This window comes from Neomonachus schauinslandi, chromosome 1, assembly GCF_002201575.2.
Source record: "Neomonachus schauinslandi chromosome 1, ASM220157v2, whole genome shotgun sequence".
Taxonomy (NCBI): domain Eukaryota; kingdom Metazoa; phylum Chordata; class Mammalia; order Carnivora; family Phocidae; genus Neomonachus; species Neomonachus schauinslandi.
In genome coordinates this window covers 53,921,691-53,941,923 of record NC_058403.1, presented here as the reverse complement: position 1 = coordinate 53,941,923, position 20,233 = coordinate 53,921,691, and the positions used below count along the sequence as shown (strand labels likewise).

General features: G+C 35.5%; 1 protein-coding gene across 1 annotated transcript in view; it reads right to left on the bottom strand.

Annotated features, from left to right (window-relative positions):
• Positions 1 to 20,233, bottom strand: part of DZIP3 (DAZ interacting zinc finger protein 3) — a 95,297-nt gene continuing 75,064 nt past the window's right edge. The window contains exons 22-32 of the mRNA XM_044919686.1: positions 19,481 to 19,549; positions 16,728 to 16,824; positions 15,162 to 15,265; positions 13,548 to 13,635; positions 11,835 to 11,936; positions 7,930 to 8,055; positions 5,885 to 6,024; positions 4,058 to 4,178; positions 3,450 to 3,593; positions 3,262 to 3,363; positions 1 to 1,341 (exon numbers count right to left, since the gene is read on the bottom strand). Coding sequence (XP_044775621.1) covers positions 1,231 to 1,341; positions 3,262 to 3,363; positions 3,450 to 3,593; positions 4,058 to 4,178; positions 5,885 to 6,024; positions 7,930 to 8,055; positions 11,835 to 11,936; positions 13,548 to 13,635; positions 15,162 to 15,265; positions 16,728 to 16,824; positions 19,481 to 19,549 — 1,204 coding nt within the window. The 3' untranslated portion in view covers positions 1 to 1,230. The remainder of the gene's footprint in view (positions 1,342 to 3,261; positions 3,364 to 3,449; positions 3,594 to 4,057; positions 4,179 to 5,884; positions 6,025 to 7,929; positions 8,056 to 11,834; positions 11,937 to 13,547; positions 13,636 to 15,161; positions 15,266 to 16,727; positions 16,825 to 19,480; positions 19,550 to 20,233) is intronic.

Genomic DNA, 20,233 nt, shown 5'->3' with positions numbered 1-20,233 from the left:
TTTCATTAATTTATGGAAACAAATATGAACCAAGTAACATCTTACATGGTAACTGAATTTAGATTTTTTTTAACTAAAGACATGTACAACACTTACAGCATTTACACAATACTATTTTCAAAATAGGTTTTTGACCTCTAAGAAAGTTCCTACTGACAAGCTTTAGATGGCAGCTTAGCCCAGTGAATATTAACTTTGTCATAAGAAGCATCTACGTACAGTCCCCCACACCCTGCAGCATGACAAAGTGAAATTAAGAAACTTTTAAGGCAGAAAACAAATCCTTCAAGTGTAAGGTCCAATGACAGTGTTAACAAATGAATGTAAGATCTCAATTATTCAACTGAGCAAGTGACTTAATTTACACATTAACTCATTTCTATTTCCCGATTTCTGATTCTGGGAATATTTATGCTACACCTACTGTGCAAGGCATGGAGAAACATAGGAGGATCAGACATGGTCCCAGTGGTGTACTGGTAAATGTTTAACAACAAGTTCTTGGGAAGAGAAGCCCTGACTTATAACATTTACAAATTTCTATGGTGTGAATACTCCCACTATGCAGATTTCAAGCTATGAACAATTTGATCACTGGCTCACAAAATTCCTGAAACTTCAACAGTCACTTCTCACAAACTATTATTAGCTAAGCTCCAACACACCACTGTATGGTCCACACCCTCAAGTCACTCATAATCTCTTCATGGGCACATATTTAGAGGCCAGAGAAGAATGGGGAAGATAGGGATAAAATTTAAGTATTTCAATTATGTATTTTGTAAGCAGTTTTAAAAGTTAAAAGGAAAAATAAAATCTGGAATTTTCCTACTTGTTTGCTATTCTGCTTTTCCTCTTACATTGATTTCAGGAAATTAAAATGTAGCCTATATTGGGTGACAGTAAAGGATAAGTGGAATAAGAAGGAAAAAGACAAAAACATCCTAAGATATGTGCTAATAATGATGTTTACGCTGGAAGAAAACGCTTACTAAGATAGGGGCAAATATAATGTAACTTTTAAAATTTAAGCCCTTTCAGTTCAGCTCGAAGTCCTGAAGATTTGTCCTGTCCTCTTTGGCTACAGCTTTGATGAGATTAGCTAGCTTCTTTTGTACAATACTAAAGAGCACACTGCTTACACCACTCACACTATCAGCTCATAATAAAAGGCAAAACTAAATTCTGGAACCTGATAACTGAATTTCCTTTGCAAATCACTCCCTTGGATCAGATCTTGGGCAAGTGCCGGCTGGGGTGACCCGGAAATTCTTCTGGTAACAAAACATGGAGTCTGCAGGTTGGGCACGTCCCCTGTTGCATCAGCCAAGGTCTAATGCACTAAGGAGCAAAAATATTCATGTCAGTCTCTCTGATTTAGCCTAGCAGAGGCAATTGTTACTCTATATAATCAGTTACCTTATCTAGTAAATTGCCAAGCCAACTGCTGCAATAATGGCACCTTCTCTGTGATTCACTGAGTAATATAGCTGGTAACAGAACACCTTTCAGTGAGTTCAATGGATTAGGATCCTTTCCCCAGTCCCAGTTTTCAGGATGACTTAGCAAGTCTTCCTAACAAGGAGGCTGAGGAAACCTGCTACATATTTTTCCTCTATTTTATTATATATTGTTCTCAAGTGCTTATGGTGTTTTGAACTTAAAATCCCTAGATGATGGATACACTTTTCAGATGGCTCTTTAGTGACAATGATGGTACTCTTGGGCTATGAACTATCTGTTACGTCATTTGCTTGAATTCTTGGGCTATGAACTATCTGTTATGTCATTTGCTTGAATACTAACTCTCCCAAAACAAATCAATTTTACCTGTATAAATAATGAGAGCCAGATCAGATGAGAAAGGATTAAGAATAGGCACTATATAACTGTAACCCTAAAAAGTAACCTGAATAGGTTACCTGCTTTCTATTCTATGGGCAATGGCAAAGAATAATAAGTTTCATGAAACATTTGTTTTCTAAATGGGTAGGACTTTAACAACTTCAGATGACTAAGTATCTTTCCTTATCTTTTGGGATTAGCCAGTCTGTGTCTATTTCTTCATATCAGAGTAGATAGAAAATATAATTCTGTACTAGGAATCACATATCTTTGAAATCGTGTTTTACAGATATGGCTTGAATGCTGGCTACTATTCACTTCCCTGAGAAGACTTTCTTATGTAAGATTATCTTTTCCTGGGTCAAATTACATCTTTGCACCAGAAGACTTGGTTCATAAATTGTGTATCAATAACATTTGCACAGCAACAACACCAGGAATTAATCTATATAAATGCCAAAAATCAACAAAAGATATGCCAGTCTCAAATTTTTCTAACATTAAAACTGAAACCTGAGCATCTAAAGAGCAAATATAAGAGCCCAGACTGTTAAGGTAAATCTTATGCTTTATAATGGTAGGGAGCCATCAGTACATGGAGACAGGACACTATCCATTATTTATAGCAAATCAAGGTACAGTGATACTGTTGCTAAACTGCCACTGAATCGCTATGTCAGTTAACATTCCTTCCAGTTCTAAGGGAACTACTCTGTATTATTTCAGTCTTATCATTGTCTCCTCTTTTCCTGTAAGGTGTATGGAGATCTGAGAAAGCACAGCACAAACTGGGGCTAGGTATGGTGAAAACAGGTGTAAGTGTTTCTGTGTGGTACTCCAAAGCCCCAAGTTATAGTCTGTGGAACTCATGCCACAGCAATATCTGATGATACATGTATATGATTTCAAGTAAGGCAGCATGAATCTCGCTTAGTTGATTTAATGGCAAAATATTCAAAAAGATAAAAAGAAAAAAGAAAAGCTAGACTTTCATTACATACCTATTGGTACTGTTTGAATCTTCTTTTTTTTTTTTTTTTTAAATGTTTTATTTATTTATTCATGAGAGTCAGAGAGAGAGAGAGAGAGGCAGAAGCAGAGGGAGAAGCAGGCTCCCCGCCTAGCAGGGAGCCCGATGCGGGACTCGATCCCAGGACCCTGGGATCATGACCTGAGCCGAAGGCAGACGCTTAACCATCTGAGCCACCCAGGCGCCCCTGTTTGAATCTTCTATTATCTAAATATATTAACCTGACTTTGAATATTGAGGTTTCAGGGTAGTGTACAGGTCATTTTTCTACTATTTCATATTACTTCTCTATATTAAACTGACTTTAAAATGACATTTAATTTTTTAATTGAAAAAATAATCAGTAAAATAAAAAATAAAATAAAAAGGTAAGTTTAAAGGGTTACCTGAGAATGGAATTTGTGAGCACAAGGCAAAACAGAGAGGTTTTCTGGAGAGAGATTCTCATGACAGATCACACAAGGCTCTTCTTCTTCCTCCTCATCATCCTAGGGAAAATACACATAAGGTTCAACTCAGCTCATTTCTTTTTCTCAAATTTAAATGTACTTAGAATCAACAGTTTTAGTCTCACCAAATTATTCGCTCCTTCCCATGAGGCAGGCCCTTGTGAACTGAGGGGCCTCCAGGCTGGTTTTGGGGGCTGGGCAGTATTAGACTGTGGAGGAGTGTGGCTGGGTGAAACACAGTTACCATTTGGTACAGATTTTCCTTGGCTCTGAAAACAAGATTATTATACTTTTTTTTCCAGAAGTGTTCTAACACAGTGAAAACTAATAGAACAGCGCAGAAAATGGGGTACATGGGTACAGTGAGAATTAGCAAAAGGTAAAAGTCAATTAGATTTGTAAGAAATCTTGAAACAAAATGTTAGCAATATCACTTGTATACTCAGAGCCAGATAAAGGAAAAAAAACATTATATGCTCTTTTAATTAAAATTAGAAAAAAGGTCTTCTTTTAGAGTCAAAGCAACCTAGAAGAAATTTCAAGAGGGTCAGTTTTATTCTAGAATGATCAGGTATTATTTCAAAAAGACTTCCAATGTCATTTGTTAAGTTGAATTGTTAATAGACAATTTAATGTGATTATAGGTTATTGATTTATAGACACGTTATGAAGATAATTAAGACCACTCACTACTACACAGAAGGGCAGGCAGATAAAGGCTTTTTGTTTTTACCTGTGATCTCTTGGGGTCAATAAATTGGGAAATCTTGTACACAATTTCATCAAATGTCAGTCCAGATAAGGACTTCCCATGAATGTCCTTCAATTTCCGTAAGAAATCCGTAAGCTCCTTCCTGGAAGAGATCCAGGAAAGAGCAGTGGTGATTTTTCCTACTGCCTTGAGGGTGTGCCCCCCTACACAAGATACAAAATCCTATTGATATGTAGCAGCATATAGATGTGGCCCTTTGATCTCTGAGCTAAAGTCTATCTACATTTATCTTATACCAAAACAAAAACTCCTAAAGTTTAATATTCTTTCCAAAAAGAAAGTTTAACTGTTTTTGAAAGCTTGTATGAAAACTGAGTGTGTTACCTACTTACTTCTGTACTGAGCTCTTTTATTGTGTCTCTAACTGCTTTTACTCAGGAACAAAATACTCCTTCTTAACTACGTTACTATAGGTCTGTCTCTATTCTGTAAATAATTTTACTTTTGTAAAACTCAAAAGATTACACAGAGCAGAGAAGCTAAAAGACACATTAAAATATTTCTAGGTTTCTTTATCACACAATTAATTAATATGTTCTTTTTCAATTCCACTATCACAGACCCTTGACCCAAAGCCTCTGAATATATTTTTGGTAGGATAAAGCAGAATGCAATATTTTCTTTCCCAAATGAAGTGTCAGGTCATCAGCCTTGTAAAACTACCTTTGATTTACTATTCATTTTATACATATATATAACAAACGTATTACAGTTCTTTTTTTAAATTTTATTATGTTAATCACCATACATTACATTATTAGGTTTTTTTTATTTTTTTTATTTTTTTTTTATTTATTTGCGAGAGAGAGAATGAGAGACAGAGAGCATGAGAGGGAGGAGGGTCAGAGGGAGAAGCAGACTCCCTGCCGAGCAGGGAGCCCGATGCGGGACTCGATCTGGGACCCCAAGATCATGACCTGAGCCGAAGGCAGTCGCCCAACCAACTGAGCCACCCAGGCGCCCTACATTATTAGTTTTTGATGTAGTGTTCCATGATTCATTGTTTGGGTATAACACCCAGTGCTCCATTCAATAAGTGCCCTCTTTAATAACCATCACCAGGCTAACCCATCCCCCCTCCCCTCTAGAACCCTCAGTTTGTTTCTCAGAGTCCATAGTCTCTCATGGTTCGTCTCCCCCTCCGATTTCCTCCCCATCTACTCACTATATTTATAAAACCATAATCTAATCCTGAAGCATAACAATATGTTCATTAAATAAAAGTGTTAGGCTTCAAGTGTAAATATTGGTTAAAAACTAGAATTATTTGCTTGAATATAAAAGTAAAGATAAAAAAACTTCATTTCTGGAGAAAAATATCTTTCTGCTAAAGTCAGCACTGTGAAAAGCACAGTAAAAATCGTTATTTCTTGCATTTAACTGTGTTCTCTAACAAAAATTAAAAGCCTTAATAAAATTAAGGAAATAGGAGGGTAAAACCTGATGTTTGGGCTTGTATAGCATACAATCAACTTAAAATTCACTTTGGAAAGAGGTTAAGATAATTATTGCAGCTGGTGGCATTAAAACTGGATAGGTTTATGACTAGTTGTACTTTTAATAAAGGAGCAAACCTAAATTTAAAAATCTTTCATAACTTAAGACTAATAAATTTAGTGAAGAGGTTTAGCATTTATATTGAACACTATTTCTTTAAATTTCATTTTCCTTACTAAGGCCACACTAAGGTTATATGTTTGTGTGTTTGTGTTTGTTTCATTGTCCTAATTATGGTTATGGAAACTGTAGTGTATGATCTGTACTCAAACTAAATAAAAATTATGATACCTGGTTTGTTGTGGAAAAGCAGTTTTCAGCCTGTCTGTAATCCTCTCCCAATTCATCATGGGGGGATCACTTCCCAGACTTGCACTGGGAGACACAGCCTCTCCCACAGGTGCTGGCACAGTCCAGGCTATACCAGTCATCTGTAAGGAGCACAGAGTTATAACCCATCAGCTTCAGTTATTAGGAAGTAACATTCCATGACAACATGGTATTTCCATACTTCAGAAAATGGGTAGAATGAAGAGAAATACTGACATATACATTCCCCTTTTAGAGTTTTATTTAACTAGCACAATATTTATTATTTATAATTACCCCTATTTTTAAAAGGGGACATGTGAGTCTCAGTAATTGAAAATGTACAGAAATACAGGGTGTTTAGTGCTGTTATTTTAAAAACCTAGAAACAACCTAGTCTGCTAATTATAGCACATCTAATCAATCCTTTAGAACAGATCTATATATCTGAGTGTGAGATGTCCATGAAATATTTCATTTTTTTAAAAAGTCTGTGGTATACAGTATTTATGGTAGGACTCATTTTTATATTTTTTAAAAATATATATGCATAGAAAAAGGTTTCAAGTTATAAACAATCTGTAAACAGTGATTATTTCCTAGGATTCAATTGCAGGTAATTTTGCTTTCCAATTTGTATATTTCTATGTTATTTGTTTTCTAATTTTTCTAAATATAAAAGTAGTTTGTGCTAAATTTGAATTTTCAAAGAAATAAAGATGAGACTACTACTAGAATGTCTGCCCAATGTCTCATGAATGTTTCAGACAAAGGTGGTATGGAAGTTGTAGTGACACTCCGAGCCATGAAACCATCAGAGTTTTGCCAGATCTTGGGGTAGTTTCTTCTTAGAAGCTTTAAGATTCTAATTATTATCAGCAAGTGAATATTTTCACCTGGTTACTAGGATAATTATCAACATGACAGACAGCTTTTACCTAATGTTCTACAGGTTATTTTCAAATATAAGATTACTCATGAAAAATCAGCCATGACTAATAGCCACTGAAATAACCCATACAAAGCCTACTAAGTCAGAGGAGAATACTGCCCAGAAACCTGGGTTTGCCTCAGTATCAAGCTTTTCTCCAGGAATCAGAAAGTAATCTTATTAGAAGGCTGAGGTACTTTAAAGTTTTCAATAAAGTTTTATATACATAGCTCCTTATATAATGGTGCAGGTGCAAACCACATGAGCAACACTGTGGTATCATGGGTATAAAAAGATGTGGTATCAGTTAACATGTTAAGGCCTATATACATATTTGTTTGCAGAGGCAGCCTCTACAAAAATAAGTCCATCTGACTATATATTTCAAAGGGAGACTGTTTATAGGTACAAAAAATTGACTAGAATGTGTTTATGGAAAAGTCAAGATTAGAGAATTTTTCATTAATTATATTTAACATCAGTTTTTAGGAGAAGTTTTTTTTTTAAATAAACGTTTACCTCTGCCAAGATTACAATTAATAATCCTAGTCATTTAAAATTTCTCTATTGCCTCTTCAGGTTTGGATAAGGTTTATGTGGCTAATTGTAGCTAGGAAGATTCATAACTTTATAGTATAATATATTCCAAGATGATGCTATTTATATTGTGTTATAAAGTTGAAACACTGTCCTACTATACCTGTGTGTGTCTATGTTTGTGTAAATAAAATTTTTCTTTAGCTTTGTGGCATAATTTTGTTCTTTGCTTTTTAATCTACCCAAACATGCTAAATATAAATGATCTATTAAAAATGTCATTTACCCTGTATTGTTGCCTATTACAGAAGCAAAACTATAAAATCGTGTAAGGATTGTCTACTATAAAAATGTATTATTGTTGTATCCAAAAACTGATTATCAGTTAATGAAATAATATATGTAATGCTCCTAGCACAGTGCCTCAAATGGAACTATTCATTCAATTATCAGTTTTCCTCCTTCCACTATTACCACCACCATCACCCCTTAACAAATAAATAGAAGACATTCATTCAGGAAGTCTACTGTGGTGATAAAACAACAAAGAGATCTGTACCAGGGGGGCTCTAGGCTGGCCAGGCGCAGAGATGACTCCAGGGCAAACAGCAGGCATCTGAGGAACAGTGAGTATGGGTCTAAAGAAAGATTCTTTCACAAGGGGTCTTCCCAAGAACTGCTGCATCTAAAATAGAAAAGGTTAAAAAAACAAAAACTCCACACATTTATCTTTTATATAGGCAAAGATCTAAACTCAGAACAATGGTTGGGAAGAAAAATACCAATTTGAAATCTAGACACAAAGCACTAGCAGTAGAAACGGTGTTGTCATCAGTTAAATGTATGAATATTTGGAAAAGCAAAGGACACTCAAATATACTAAAGAACACAGAGAAGAGAAGTTGGTTCTAGTCTCACCTTCTTTCCACCTAGCTAGGTAACCATGGATGCCAGGTTACTAATCTATAAAACAGAGTGTTAAGTTAGGTGATTTTTTTAAGGTTCCCTTCCAACTATAATAATATAGGGCTATGCAAAGGAGCTCCTTAATGAGTACTGGCCACGTTGATGAACAATACTCACACTCAAATTCCACTAAAGAACCAAAGTTGCCTTTAGAAAATATTACTTTCCCTGATTATGTATTGGAGGGAACTTGTACCACCTGATGGAGTTTTGACTTTGTTTAGCTCCAATGAGAGTAGAAAGCTGAAGTGGAGTGGGCCTGGGGCATAAAGCCTCCTACAATGACTTGTAGACACATGCTTGTAGGTGTTACTGCACCTCGTAGGCGCTTGTGGAAAGCTAGCCCTTCTTAGCATCTACCAATGGGATGGATACCTTACTGACTAGGCTACAGAAGAGGACAGATTAAGTTTCTACCATGTGCCAGATCTAGCACTGGCATAAAGAAGTTCAACTATTTTTTGAATAGAAAAAAAAAAAAAATGAACATCAGCATAGCCCTTTTAAGTAATGATACTAAAACCAGTAGCTGAAAGCTTAGTGGGGAACATTAAAATGGATACGTGAGGTTGACATTTCTTATTTAATGTTACAAAAGAAAGACCCTGTATACATCATTGTCTATAAAGTACTCTTGCTAAAAATATTGAACCTGATTCTAAGCAACCCTCTAGATCTAATGAACAGTTTATAGGAAACAGCAGAACATGTACAATGACATCCCAAGGATGCAATCAAATCAATAATGTGTGAAATTAAACAAGAGAAATAATTTTTTAAACAAATAAATGACATAAATAAAGGAGGAGAGTCAGGTAGCTGTTACAGATTTAAAGGACAATCAACCAAATGCAAAGTATAAACCTTATGTGGATTGTTTTAAAAAAAAATTTTTTTAAAGATTTTATTCATTTATTTGACAGAGAGAGACATAGTGAGAGAGGGAACACAAGCAGGGGGAGTGGTAGAGGGAGAAGCAGGCTCCCCGCGGAGCAGGGAGCCCGACGTGGGACTCGATCCCAGGACCCTGGGATCATGACCTGAGCCGAAGGCAGACGTTCAACGACTGAGCCACCCAGGTGCCCCTTAAAAATAAGTTCTTGAAAGTAAGAGTAATTATAACCAAATTGGAAATACTGCAAACTAGGTAAGAAAGACATTTTCCAGACAATTGGGAAATATAAACTTTAACTGGATATTTTAATTTTCTTAGGTAAAAAACTGGTATAATAATTATATCCAATAATAAGAGTCCTCATCTTTTAGGAATATATACTGAAGTATACATGGATGAGATTGTATGATATATACTTTAAAATATTCCAATAGGAAGAAGAGGATGACATGACATGTTGATAATACTGAAGCTGGCTCTCTTGGTTCACAGAGGTACTATTCTATTTTTATGTATGTTTCAATTTTCAGAACGTAAAATTTTCAAAGAATGAATGGATGGTGGGTATGAGTCAGTATTCCTGCTCTCTTTGCAGACAACTATTACCTAACATTTCCTTGAGGATTAGATAGCCAGGGTACAAAAACCAAGATATAATAAAACATAAAAATACTGGGTTAAACTGGGAGGAGTACCCATTATTTGAGACTTCTCAGATTAGACTACTATACATTTAAAGCCTGGTGACTATTCCTTAGACTACCAGGATCTCAGAGATAGATGGATTTTCTTTCTTTCTTTTCTTTTTCTCTCCCTTCCTCCCTCCCTCCCTCCCTCCCTTCCCTTTTTCAAGTTTTTATTTAAATTCTAATTAGTTAACATAGTGTGATATTAGTTCCAGGAGTAGAAATCTAGTGATTCATCACTTAAATTCAACACCCATAGATGGACTTTAGTAGCCAGATCATCTAGTATAACTTTCCCATATACATGGGAAAATAAGTCGAGAATAGCTGATTTTCCAAAGACCAACATAGTTATTCACAGAGTTAGGACTTAAACCCATTGTTTCCACTGTAAAAACCACCTCAATTTATGGTGAATATCATTGTTACATTTCTAGCATTTGTGCTCTCAAACTATTTCACTAATGTTCAATGGTCACTGATGCCTGCACTTTAACACAACTGTTAGCTTTGCTCAAGCACAGCAGTGACTCTGGTTAGGAAGCATAAAAGATACACATGTACCTCTCAGATGTTAGCAGAAGGATGCACAGAGCCAAACTGCCAGTGGGTTTTGCCCTTGACTAAACCCATGTAAGCCCCATCAAACATAAGAAAGCCGCCAAAGTAATGATCTAGAGGTCAAGGTTTAACTACATATGTCAGCTATGGAGTTATCACTGGTATCAGACAGCTTCTGCTGGTCTGGTTTCAAGAAACTCTAAAAAACATCTCTGTATCTGGCTTCTGAGTCTCCACAGCCATTTTATATTTAGAGTCATGGGAGAGTTTAACTACAGCCAAAAGGCAGTAGTTTGAATATGGGCTGAAGGCACAGGGTTTCTAGAAATTGTACCAGAATATGTGTTACTTTTCCTGTAGAACTACAGAGACTCTTTGGACTTCTCCATCATTTACGTAATACATTCCTTATCAGGGTAGTTGGCTATGATAAAGTTCCAAGCTTAGAATAATAATGTCCATAATGTAGTGCACCTATAAAAACTGAACTGACCAAAAATACAATAGGCCAATACTGCATTCTAAAGACCATGGTGTATAGCATATAATGCTTTTAGTTTCGAATTCTGCTTTTGAAACACAGTGTAACTCCACACAATTCACATAATTTTTAAGTTCTGATACACTCAACTATTTACAGAAATAACATTTTCAAAGTTCTACTACAAGCAGAAGTACTGATGGCGAAAAGTGATTTGCTGCTAAAGATCTCACATCTTTCTCCTTTTCCTATTCCCAGATCTGTTCTGATAATTAAAATTATCACCTAATGATTCTATCCTAAAAGTTCTTGGAAAGCTGTCTGAATTTACTGGATTAAGGTACTAGGTTTCCCAGAAGGATAACATAAATAGTGTAACAGAAAGGTATCTGGTTGAGGCTCACTGATTCCCAGCAATAAGTAGGGAAGCTTTAAACGTAGAATAGAAGATAAAAGTTAAGGAAAAGAATGTCAAAAGTAGAAGTGAGGGGTGAAGTTTAGCCAGCTGGGTACTATACTGAGATGTTTTAGTCACTGGGGTAACTGGAGCGCTTGGGAATTCTGCATATTCATCAGTTTTCTCCCACACTGCAGTGATACTTACAGGATAAAATGAGAATACATTACCTCTTTACATACCAAATGCATCACTAAAATCCAGTGATACACCTATGCCCTGGCCTCAGCTAAGCCAGCCAACTAGTTATAGCATCTGAAGATAATACAGCAAGAATGGATGTAATTACAAACAATATGCACAACATGTGCCTATTCTATTTTGAACACACATTAAACATACTGAATATTCACTGTTTTATAGCCCTTACCATTTCAAGATAAAGATGGCAATTTTTCAAAATGTCATTATTTCTTACCAGTATCTCAGGACTAGGTGGTGGCGGAGGAAGTTGGATTGGAGGCAGGGTGCTCAAGGCAAACCCTTGCTTCACCTTGTTAATTTGTTCATTGTACTGTGTCTAGTAGAAGAAGAGAAACAGTATTTTAGAGCAAAACCAACTTCAAAGAAATAGCATATGGAAACACTTGCTGTAGTTTTTAATAATAAAACATAGTTATTCTCAACCTATTATGTCAGGAATAACATAACAGTTTTTGACATAAAAATAATTCTATAACACACTATCCTCAAACGTAAATAGTTGTATCTTTAGAAGTATCTGTTTGTTGGCAAGATACAAAGAGACATAATTCACAGACCCTGTGATAATTCCTCAGTATTTCCATAATTTTCAGACCCAAATTGGGAACCAATCATATAAAGTGAATAGCATCTAAAGATTCAAGAAGCTATAAGTAATATACGGGCTGATAAATATGGGAAAAAAGTATTTGTAACAAAGAGTTGAGCTACTTACAAATGTTCACTGGAGGGGAAATTTTAGGGAATATTCACTAAATACCCATATTTTGTTTATTTCAAAGTTATACCTCTAGCTTTCTCCAGTACCACATATACCTTTGTTTTATTCTCTTGGATTTTGCCAAAAGTATGATTCCAATCACCGAAACTTAACAACATGCTTTCAACATTTTTTGGCACTGTCCCCATTTTACTTTACAGTATTATTTTGTAAACAGCCCACAGAGACTGAAAAAGAAATGCTTAAGAAACAAAACATTTAGAAACTCCCCACAGAAGACATGTCCTTGAAAGAAAACAAGGACGGAGAACAAGGGGCAGGCCAGAACTCTGAATAAACCCACCATAAGTGCTAAGCATCACTAAAGACTGAATAAGAAAGAGTCTGGGAGAGAAACAGTCAAGACCATCAGTGGAAAAGCTAGAAAAGAAGGTAACGCTTTGAGGCAGCAGTCACAATTAAATGTCATTATTTTAGTAGCAGTGTTGTGAAATCACAAAACAATGAACATTATATATTTACTTTTTTTTTTTTTTAAAGATTTTATTATTTATTTATTTGAGAGAGAGGGAGCATGCACATGAGCAGGGGGAAGAAGCAGAGGGAGAGGGAGAAAGAAAAGCAGGCTCCCCGCTGAGCAGGAAGCCCGATATGGGGCTTGATCTCAGGACCCTAAGATCATGACCTAAGCTGAAGGCAGATGCTTAACCGACTGAGCCACCCGGGTGACTTTAAGATATATATTTACTTTAAGATATAAATACAAAAATATCCTAAAGCCAAATGAAGAAATTAATAAATATTTAATGGGTTACATCTTTAGATTACCTTAAGCAGTCCTAATTTTATTAAACCAATAATGAATAATTTATTATTTTGTATTCTGAAAAAATTATATAAAAGTTTAAGATTGAAAACTAATGCAGGTCTGCTCGATCTTCCTTTTAATTTTATAAATACATAATTACTCAGACCAAGTTACAACACTTATTTTTGACTAGAGCAGCGTCAGCTTTGGAATTTGGAAAATTAGGTGTGAAGCATGGAAATAATTGATCTCAAACCTTAAAAAGGCATAAACTTTAGTAACTGAAAAAAACAGGTTCTTCCCTAAATTTCTCCAGTAATTGTTGTTAGATGTTTTCTTTAAGTATATACCACCTACAACATTCAGTCAATTTACTCCAGAGATACTTCACCACTTACCCTCAGGAACGCAATCTTGTTTCTAACATCTGTTACGATGGCATTCCAACTCTCTACTGCAGCCTTTAATTGAAGTGATTCCAGATTGCTGGTGTAGGAAAGGAGACACAAGAGAAAGTTCTTTCTTTTTATATACCACATAGGTGTCCAAAAATTTCCATCATATTCTTTAGCATATATGTAAATAACATAAAACAACAACAAAATTACCTCCATCACCAACAATTACCTCAAACTGGCACAAAGTTGTATGGAAGGGTTTGTTATTAAAAATAAAACAAAGACTGGGAACATATAAGATTTCTTTTTTCAAGAGCAAATATAACTTCTGCTTCCAGAACATCAAGTGTTCTTCTATCCTGATAATATTTTTTTTAGGACATATAAAACCTTTACACAGGAATCCCTCCACTGAAGTAAGGAGGCAGAGAAGGTCAAACAGAGAAAGTGCCCTAGCCATCCAATGCAGGAGCATTCTCAAAGATGCTGACTCCTCTTGGAAGCAGGTTTTGGACTATCTTCACCATAACCCTAACATCACAGGGCTGTGGCTGGCCTATCAGCTCTTCTGCAAATTAGAAAAAGATATTCCTTATGGGAGGGCAAATCAGAAAGAAGTACCTCTTCTGCAAGGATCAATTAGATTGTTGCCTCTATGCAGTGCCTAAATTGCACAAACACAGCAGCTCTGCCAAACATGCCCACCAAATGACTTAAGTAGGAACAGCTTTGAGGTGTTTAAGGTCTGCCATCTCTAGAAGAGAGATTTCATGAGGCCTTTCAAAAGGCCCCGTTATAACATCCCCACCCCAGTATCACCCAGCACACCAGCTTTAAAAGAGCAGAACAAGTTATCACTGAGATCATCTTATACAAAGAGGCTTGGTAATATTTTAGTTTATAGTGCCCCTTCTCCCTCTAGCAAGCAAAGATAGACTGATCACTTACAACAGTGCTTCCCGGACCTGAATGCACATCAGTATATCCTGGGAATCTTGCTAAACATCAGAGATTCTGATTCTTTAGAATTGAAGAATAATGATGATCATTAAAATGATAATCATTAAAAAATAATGATGCCTTGGTCCCAGAAATTCTAATTTAATTAATTCAGTATGAAGATATAAAATTATAAATTTAAGGATAATCTCATGCAACCTGCCTGATATTTGAAAATCACATTTATTATAACACAGCAAGAAACTGCCTTTACCATATGATTTTAGGTGTTAATACTGATTTTTCCCTTTTGTATTTAAAAATCAAGCATTAGAAGAGAAATTAATTAGAAAAAGGTTTTCCACTTAGAATCCACCCTGTTTTGTAAATATCTGGGCTTCATGCATGTTTCTGAGATTTTTTATCTACTTCACTACAGAGAAAGGGAAAAATCTGTCCGCAGCTATTACTGTACTCAGTAGACTTCAGTGCTTCCGCAGAAGCAACCAAGTAAAAGCAGCAAAGTGACTAAATGACTTTGGAAGTTTAAAAAAAATAAGGGTTTGTTCACTTCAAAGACTCTGATGTCATACATGTAAAACACAGATTCTGTTCAGCCTTAAAGCCACTTGTATCTCTGAGATGAAGACGCATTAAGGAAGAGGGAAATGGTACCTTGCCGCCATGTGAGTCACCCTGGCAAGCTGACTGAGGCATTCCTTTTCAGTCTGCTCTAGATGAAGCAAACCAAAATCTCTACGACACTGTAAGAAATACACCTACAAATTTTGAGAGAAAGACAAAGAAGTTGAAGATGCCCTTGTAAATGAACACATCCTTTTCTCAATCATTTCAAGGAAAGTTGAAGCTATTTTTCAATCTCTTCCAGCACCTGAGCTTCCTGACCAGCCATAATACATTGTAAAAACTCTGATTAATTCTGCAATTCTTTTTTACTCAATGGTTACTGGGTTAGTAAACATTCCAGAACATTAGTTTTCAAACTTGAACATACCCTGGTATCATCTCAGACTCTTTAAAAAAAGATGCCTTGGTCCCAGAGATTCTAATTTAATTGATACCAAGTGCTGCCTGAGGAGTGGGATTTTTAAAAGTTCTCAGGTAACTCTAATATTCAGTAAAGTTTAAGAACACTCCCAGAAGTCCTGCTATTTGCTTTTTTTTTTTTTAATTGATGAAGGGGTAAGAAAATAATCAGACCACGCCAGGAGGACCACCTAAATGGGCCTTGGGAGGTCATCGAGTCTGTCTCCCCATAGCAGGAATTTATTCTGCACCATTACTGTTGCATGCTCACTTGGCCTGTTTTTTCTCACTAATCACTCAATATTTGCTGAAAATAGATTATATTCTTGGACAGCATTGAGTGTTTCTAAAATTAATAGTGGAAGTAGGAAGAAATGTTCTGACTAAAAGTAGTGAGACACAAAATATACAAACTTGAGCTCTTAATGTAATCTGAGGGTTTTGTTTTTCAGTTATAGCTTGCATTTTACTAATCTCCAGGGATTTTTGGTTCAGGTATCATTCCTTGATTGTTGACCTCTGGATTCCCAAGCATTGTGCTAAAGAATACAGCTTACCCATGACAGATGTGGGAAGGTTTATATAATCCTTTTAATGTTAGTGAGCTCTCTAAAAATTTGAATCTTATTGTATATCAAGTTTGGTTATCTATAAGTAAAAATTACATACATAAAGATAATCATATATCTTTTGGAAGAGACCCTAGCTGTGGTGTTCTTAGTTAGCTTAGAAGAAACTGGATGATATTCTGGGGGTCTAGAAAGTAAGTTGGTTTTTGAAATTGGGAGTGTATGATGTGTATGTGCTTTGGGAAGATCTATGTAGAAAGTAACAAAGAAAGGAGATGTCCTCTCCAGCAGTAAAATGTTATTCTTAGAAATCTGGCTTAGTGACCTGGCTTCATGAGAATTTTCCCAAAATGTATGTATTTGCTATACATACTGAAGCAGACCAATTTCCTGAAGTCATTTGGGGAAAAACAACATAAGATCATCAACACTGAAGTAATCATGTACAAAATTCCAATGAGTCAAAAAAGCACAAGAGTTGAAGCTATGTTCTTCTGGCTGGTCCTAAGATGACTTATTTCTGTTCATTTAGAACAGTCTTTTTTCAGTTCTTTAGTATACTAGTACACAAGCAAAACTTCCCTCCCCAACCCCATTTCTCTCTCTCTCTTTTTTTTTTTTTTACCTCAGCTGTTAAAGCTCTGCTAGTTTCTGCATTCAGTTTGTTTAAGTATGTTTTAATTGTGCTTTCCAGATTATGCTTCTCCATTTCCCACTGAGATCTGAAATATATGATCATTAAAGAGTCAGCAATATTGCAGCAAGGACAGACTTTTCCCCCTTATTCAGGAGGGAGAAAGATTCAAGTGAGTAAGAAATGATTTCTTGTAAAAGTTTACAGCATATAAAAGCAAGAGAAGACATTACTTAACCCTTACTGTTATCTTTTACTACACCAAGAGTATGTTTTAAAGTTGTCAATGTAAGGGCTAGGATTTAAAACTTGGCTTTGAAATAAAGTTATCTGAGGATGAATCTGAGTTCCGAAACTTAATAAATGTGAAACCTTGGGCAAATTCCTTAACTTCTCTATATCTCAGTTTCTTTACATGTGAAAATGGAGAACACTGTATTATTGACCTCAAAGAGCTGTTGCGAAAACACATTCAGATAATATACATAAAAACATTTTGTGTTTAGTACGTATTAAGTATTAAATAAATATTAGCTATTACCATTAAATTTCTCATAAAGTTTCTACAAGCCTTTCTGTATCCCCAAAATAGCAACTACAAAGGTTTTTTATCATCCCTGCCCTTGCTGCATTAAAGCTAAATTACTGCATTAAAATGTTGCACTGGTTATCTCAGTATCTCAGCTCACATTCAACCTTAGAATGAAAACAAATCCTACAGCTTAAAAATGAGAGAGGGAGATGATAAGGACAGTATTTATGAAGGACATTATAGAGAAAGGTTACCTATCAGGTCTCTCTTTTTCCTATCCCATTTCAGCTTCCTACACCTGAGGCCCTAACTTTAGGGCATACAAACAAAATTATGTCTTTAAAGGAAACAACTGATTGGAAATATAATATTGTAACGGACTTGTACAAAAGCTATCCTCAATGTTTTATTAGAAACACTTGGATGCTTGCATACTTGACAAACATTTATGAGAAGTTTGATAAAACAATATATTGTTAATACCACTATGGCCAGAGTGTCTTGAGGGAAAAAAATATTCAAGGACATATATTAATTCAACCAAGAGGACTTATTATGCCATTGAATACTGCTGCATAATTGCTTATGAGAACAAGAGAAAAAAATAAATTAGACTCCATCAAAATTAAAAATTTTTGTGCTTTAAAGGACATCATCAAGAAGGTAAAAAGACAACCCACAGAATAGAAGATAATATTTGCAAATCATGTATCTGATAAAGGACTTGTATCCACATGCATAGAACTCTGAAAACTAAACAGAAGACAAAGAACCCAATTTAAAAAATGGCCAAAGGATTTGAATAGACATTTCTCCAAGGAGATACATAAATAGCCAATAAGTACTCAAAAAGATGTTCAACATAATAAATCATTAGGAAAATGCAAATCAAAACCACAATGATCTACTATTTCACATCCACTACAATGGGTAAAATAAAGACAGGTAATCCAACAAGTATTTGTGAGGATGTGGAGAAATCAGAACCCACATCCATTGCTGGTGGGACTGTAAGATGTGCAGTCACTTGGAAAAGTTTGGTAGTTCCTCAAAAAGTTAAACAGAGTTTACTGCATGTCTCAGCAATCCCACTCTTAGGTATACACCCAAGAGAACTGAAAACCTTATGCTCATACAAAAATATGCTTACAAATGTTCATAATAGCATTATTCATAATAGTGAAAAAATGGAAACAAATCAAATGTCCATCAACTGATGAAAAGATAAATTGTGGTGTATTTATACAACGGAATATTATTTACCTATAAAAAGGAATGTATACTGAGATATGCTACAATATGGACATACAATATAGTAAGAAGTTAATCACAAGGGGGTACTTATATGATTACATTTATATGAAATGTCTGGAATAAGCAAATCCACTGGGACAAATAATAAATGAATGATTGCCAGAAGCTAGGGGAGGGGAGAATGAGGAATGCCTTCTAATGGAACCAGGATTTCTTTTTTTTTTTAAGATTTTTATTTATTTGACAGAGACAGCGAGAGAGGGAATACAAGCAGGGGGAGTGGGAGAGAGAGAAGCAGGCTTCCCGTGGAGCAGGGAGCCCGATGCGGGGCTCGATCCCAGGACCCTGGGATCATGACCTGAGCTGAAGGCAGATGCTTAACGACTGAGCCACCCAGGTTCCCCTGGAACCAGGATTTCTTTAGGGTGATAAAAATGTTCTGGAGCCAGACAGAGGTGATGGCTGTATACCTCTATGAATATCCTAAAAGCCAATGAATTGTATAATTTAACACACTGAGTTTTATGCTATATGAATTAGATCTCAAAAAAGTTATTAAAAAATTACCTATAGGCAAAAATATGTGAATCAGAATAAAACTCAGCCAATTTCATAAATCAGTCACACTTAGCAGTATTGATTAGGGCAAACAGTTAAGAACACATAAGCTCTGGTCCCTGCCTCGCTTGTTGTGGGACCATGACTTTGCCGATCTAATCTCTCCCAGCAGTTTTCTAGGGCAGAGTTAAAGTGAACATACCCCCCCCCATCAATTTGCCTAGGACAATTCCAGTTTGTAACTATTGTCCCAGTCTAATTATTAATGCTCAATTTGATGCTCAAAAGTACCCCAGTTTGGATAATAAATTATATGGCTACCCTGGCCAGAACATGCTGAATGAATATACCTAGAGTTTCAGAGATGTATACTCAACCAAAGCAACAGCTAAGTTTGTACCTTTTCATGGAAAGTTGCTCTTTAAGATTCTTGATTTCATTATCTTTAGCATGGCTCTGACGCTGTAATCTAAGGAAAGATGAAAGTGATAAATATTAGAAATTATTTGTCATTAATACAGTCAGAACAGCTCCCCTTGTAGCTAGGAGGGACTAAGTATAACCATTTTGGGCCACAAATATTGAGCCTGAAAATAATTAGTCTCCTATACCTAGTCCTTCTGGAATTTATCTTTTTTTTTTTTTTTCCTGATGTCTGATTTACTGACTTCCCCAAGAAGGTATATACTAAGTTCTAACCCCATTAATTAGAAGCCAAAGAGAACTTGTATCCCCAGTTCAAAGACTTAGAAAAATATCTTTAGTCCTTTGTACTTTAGTTTACCCACAAGAAAACACAGATGGTATGTTCTGATTTCCTAGGCCTGTGGTAAGATTGAGAACTTCAAAACTTTTCTTACAAAGTTATTATATCAAGTCATATAAACTATTAAAGGGTTAAGGTCTGAAAGAAATCAGACATTAAATATAGAAGTAATGAGGCTGTGTGCAATTAAGAATTTTAATTAAAATAGTAAATTATAACTGGGGAGGGACTGACATGACCTAATCATGGGAAGACTGGTTAAAAATTTTATATAAATCAGAAAACATAACCTGTGATTGTTTTAAAAATTAATATGCAAAAAGCTACTGAGAGAAGTGCAAAGTAGTACTTTTTCTTTGATATATGTTCACAAACCATTTCTGATGT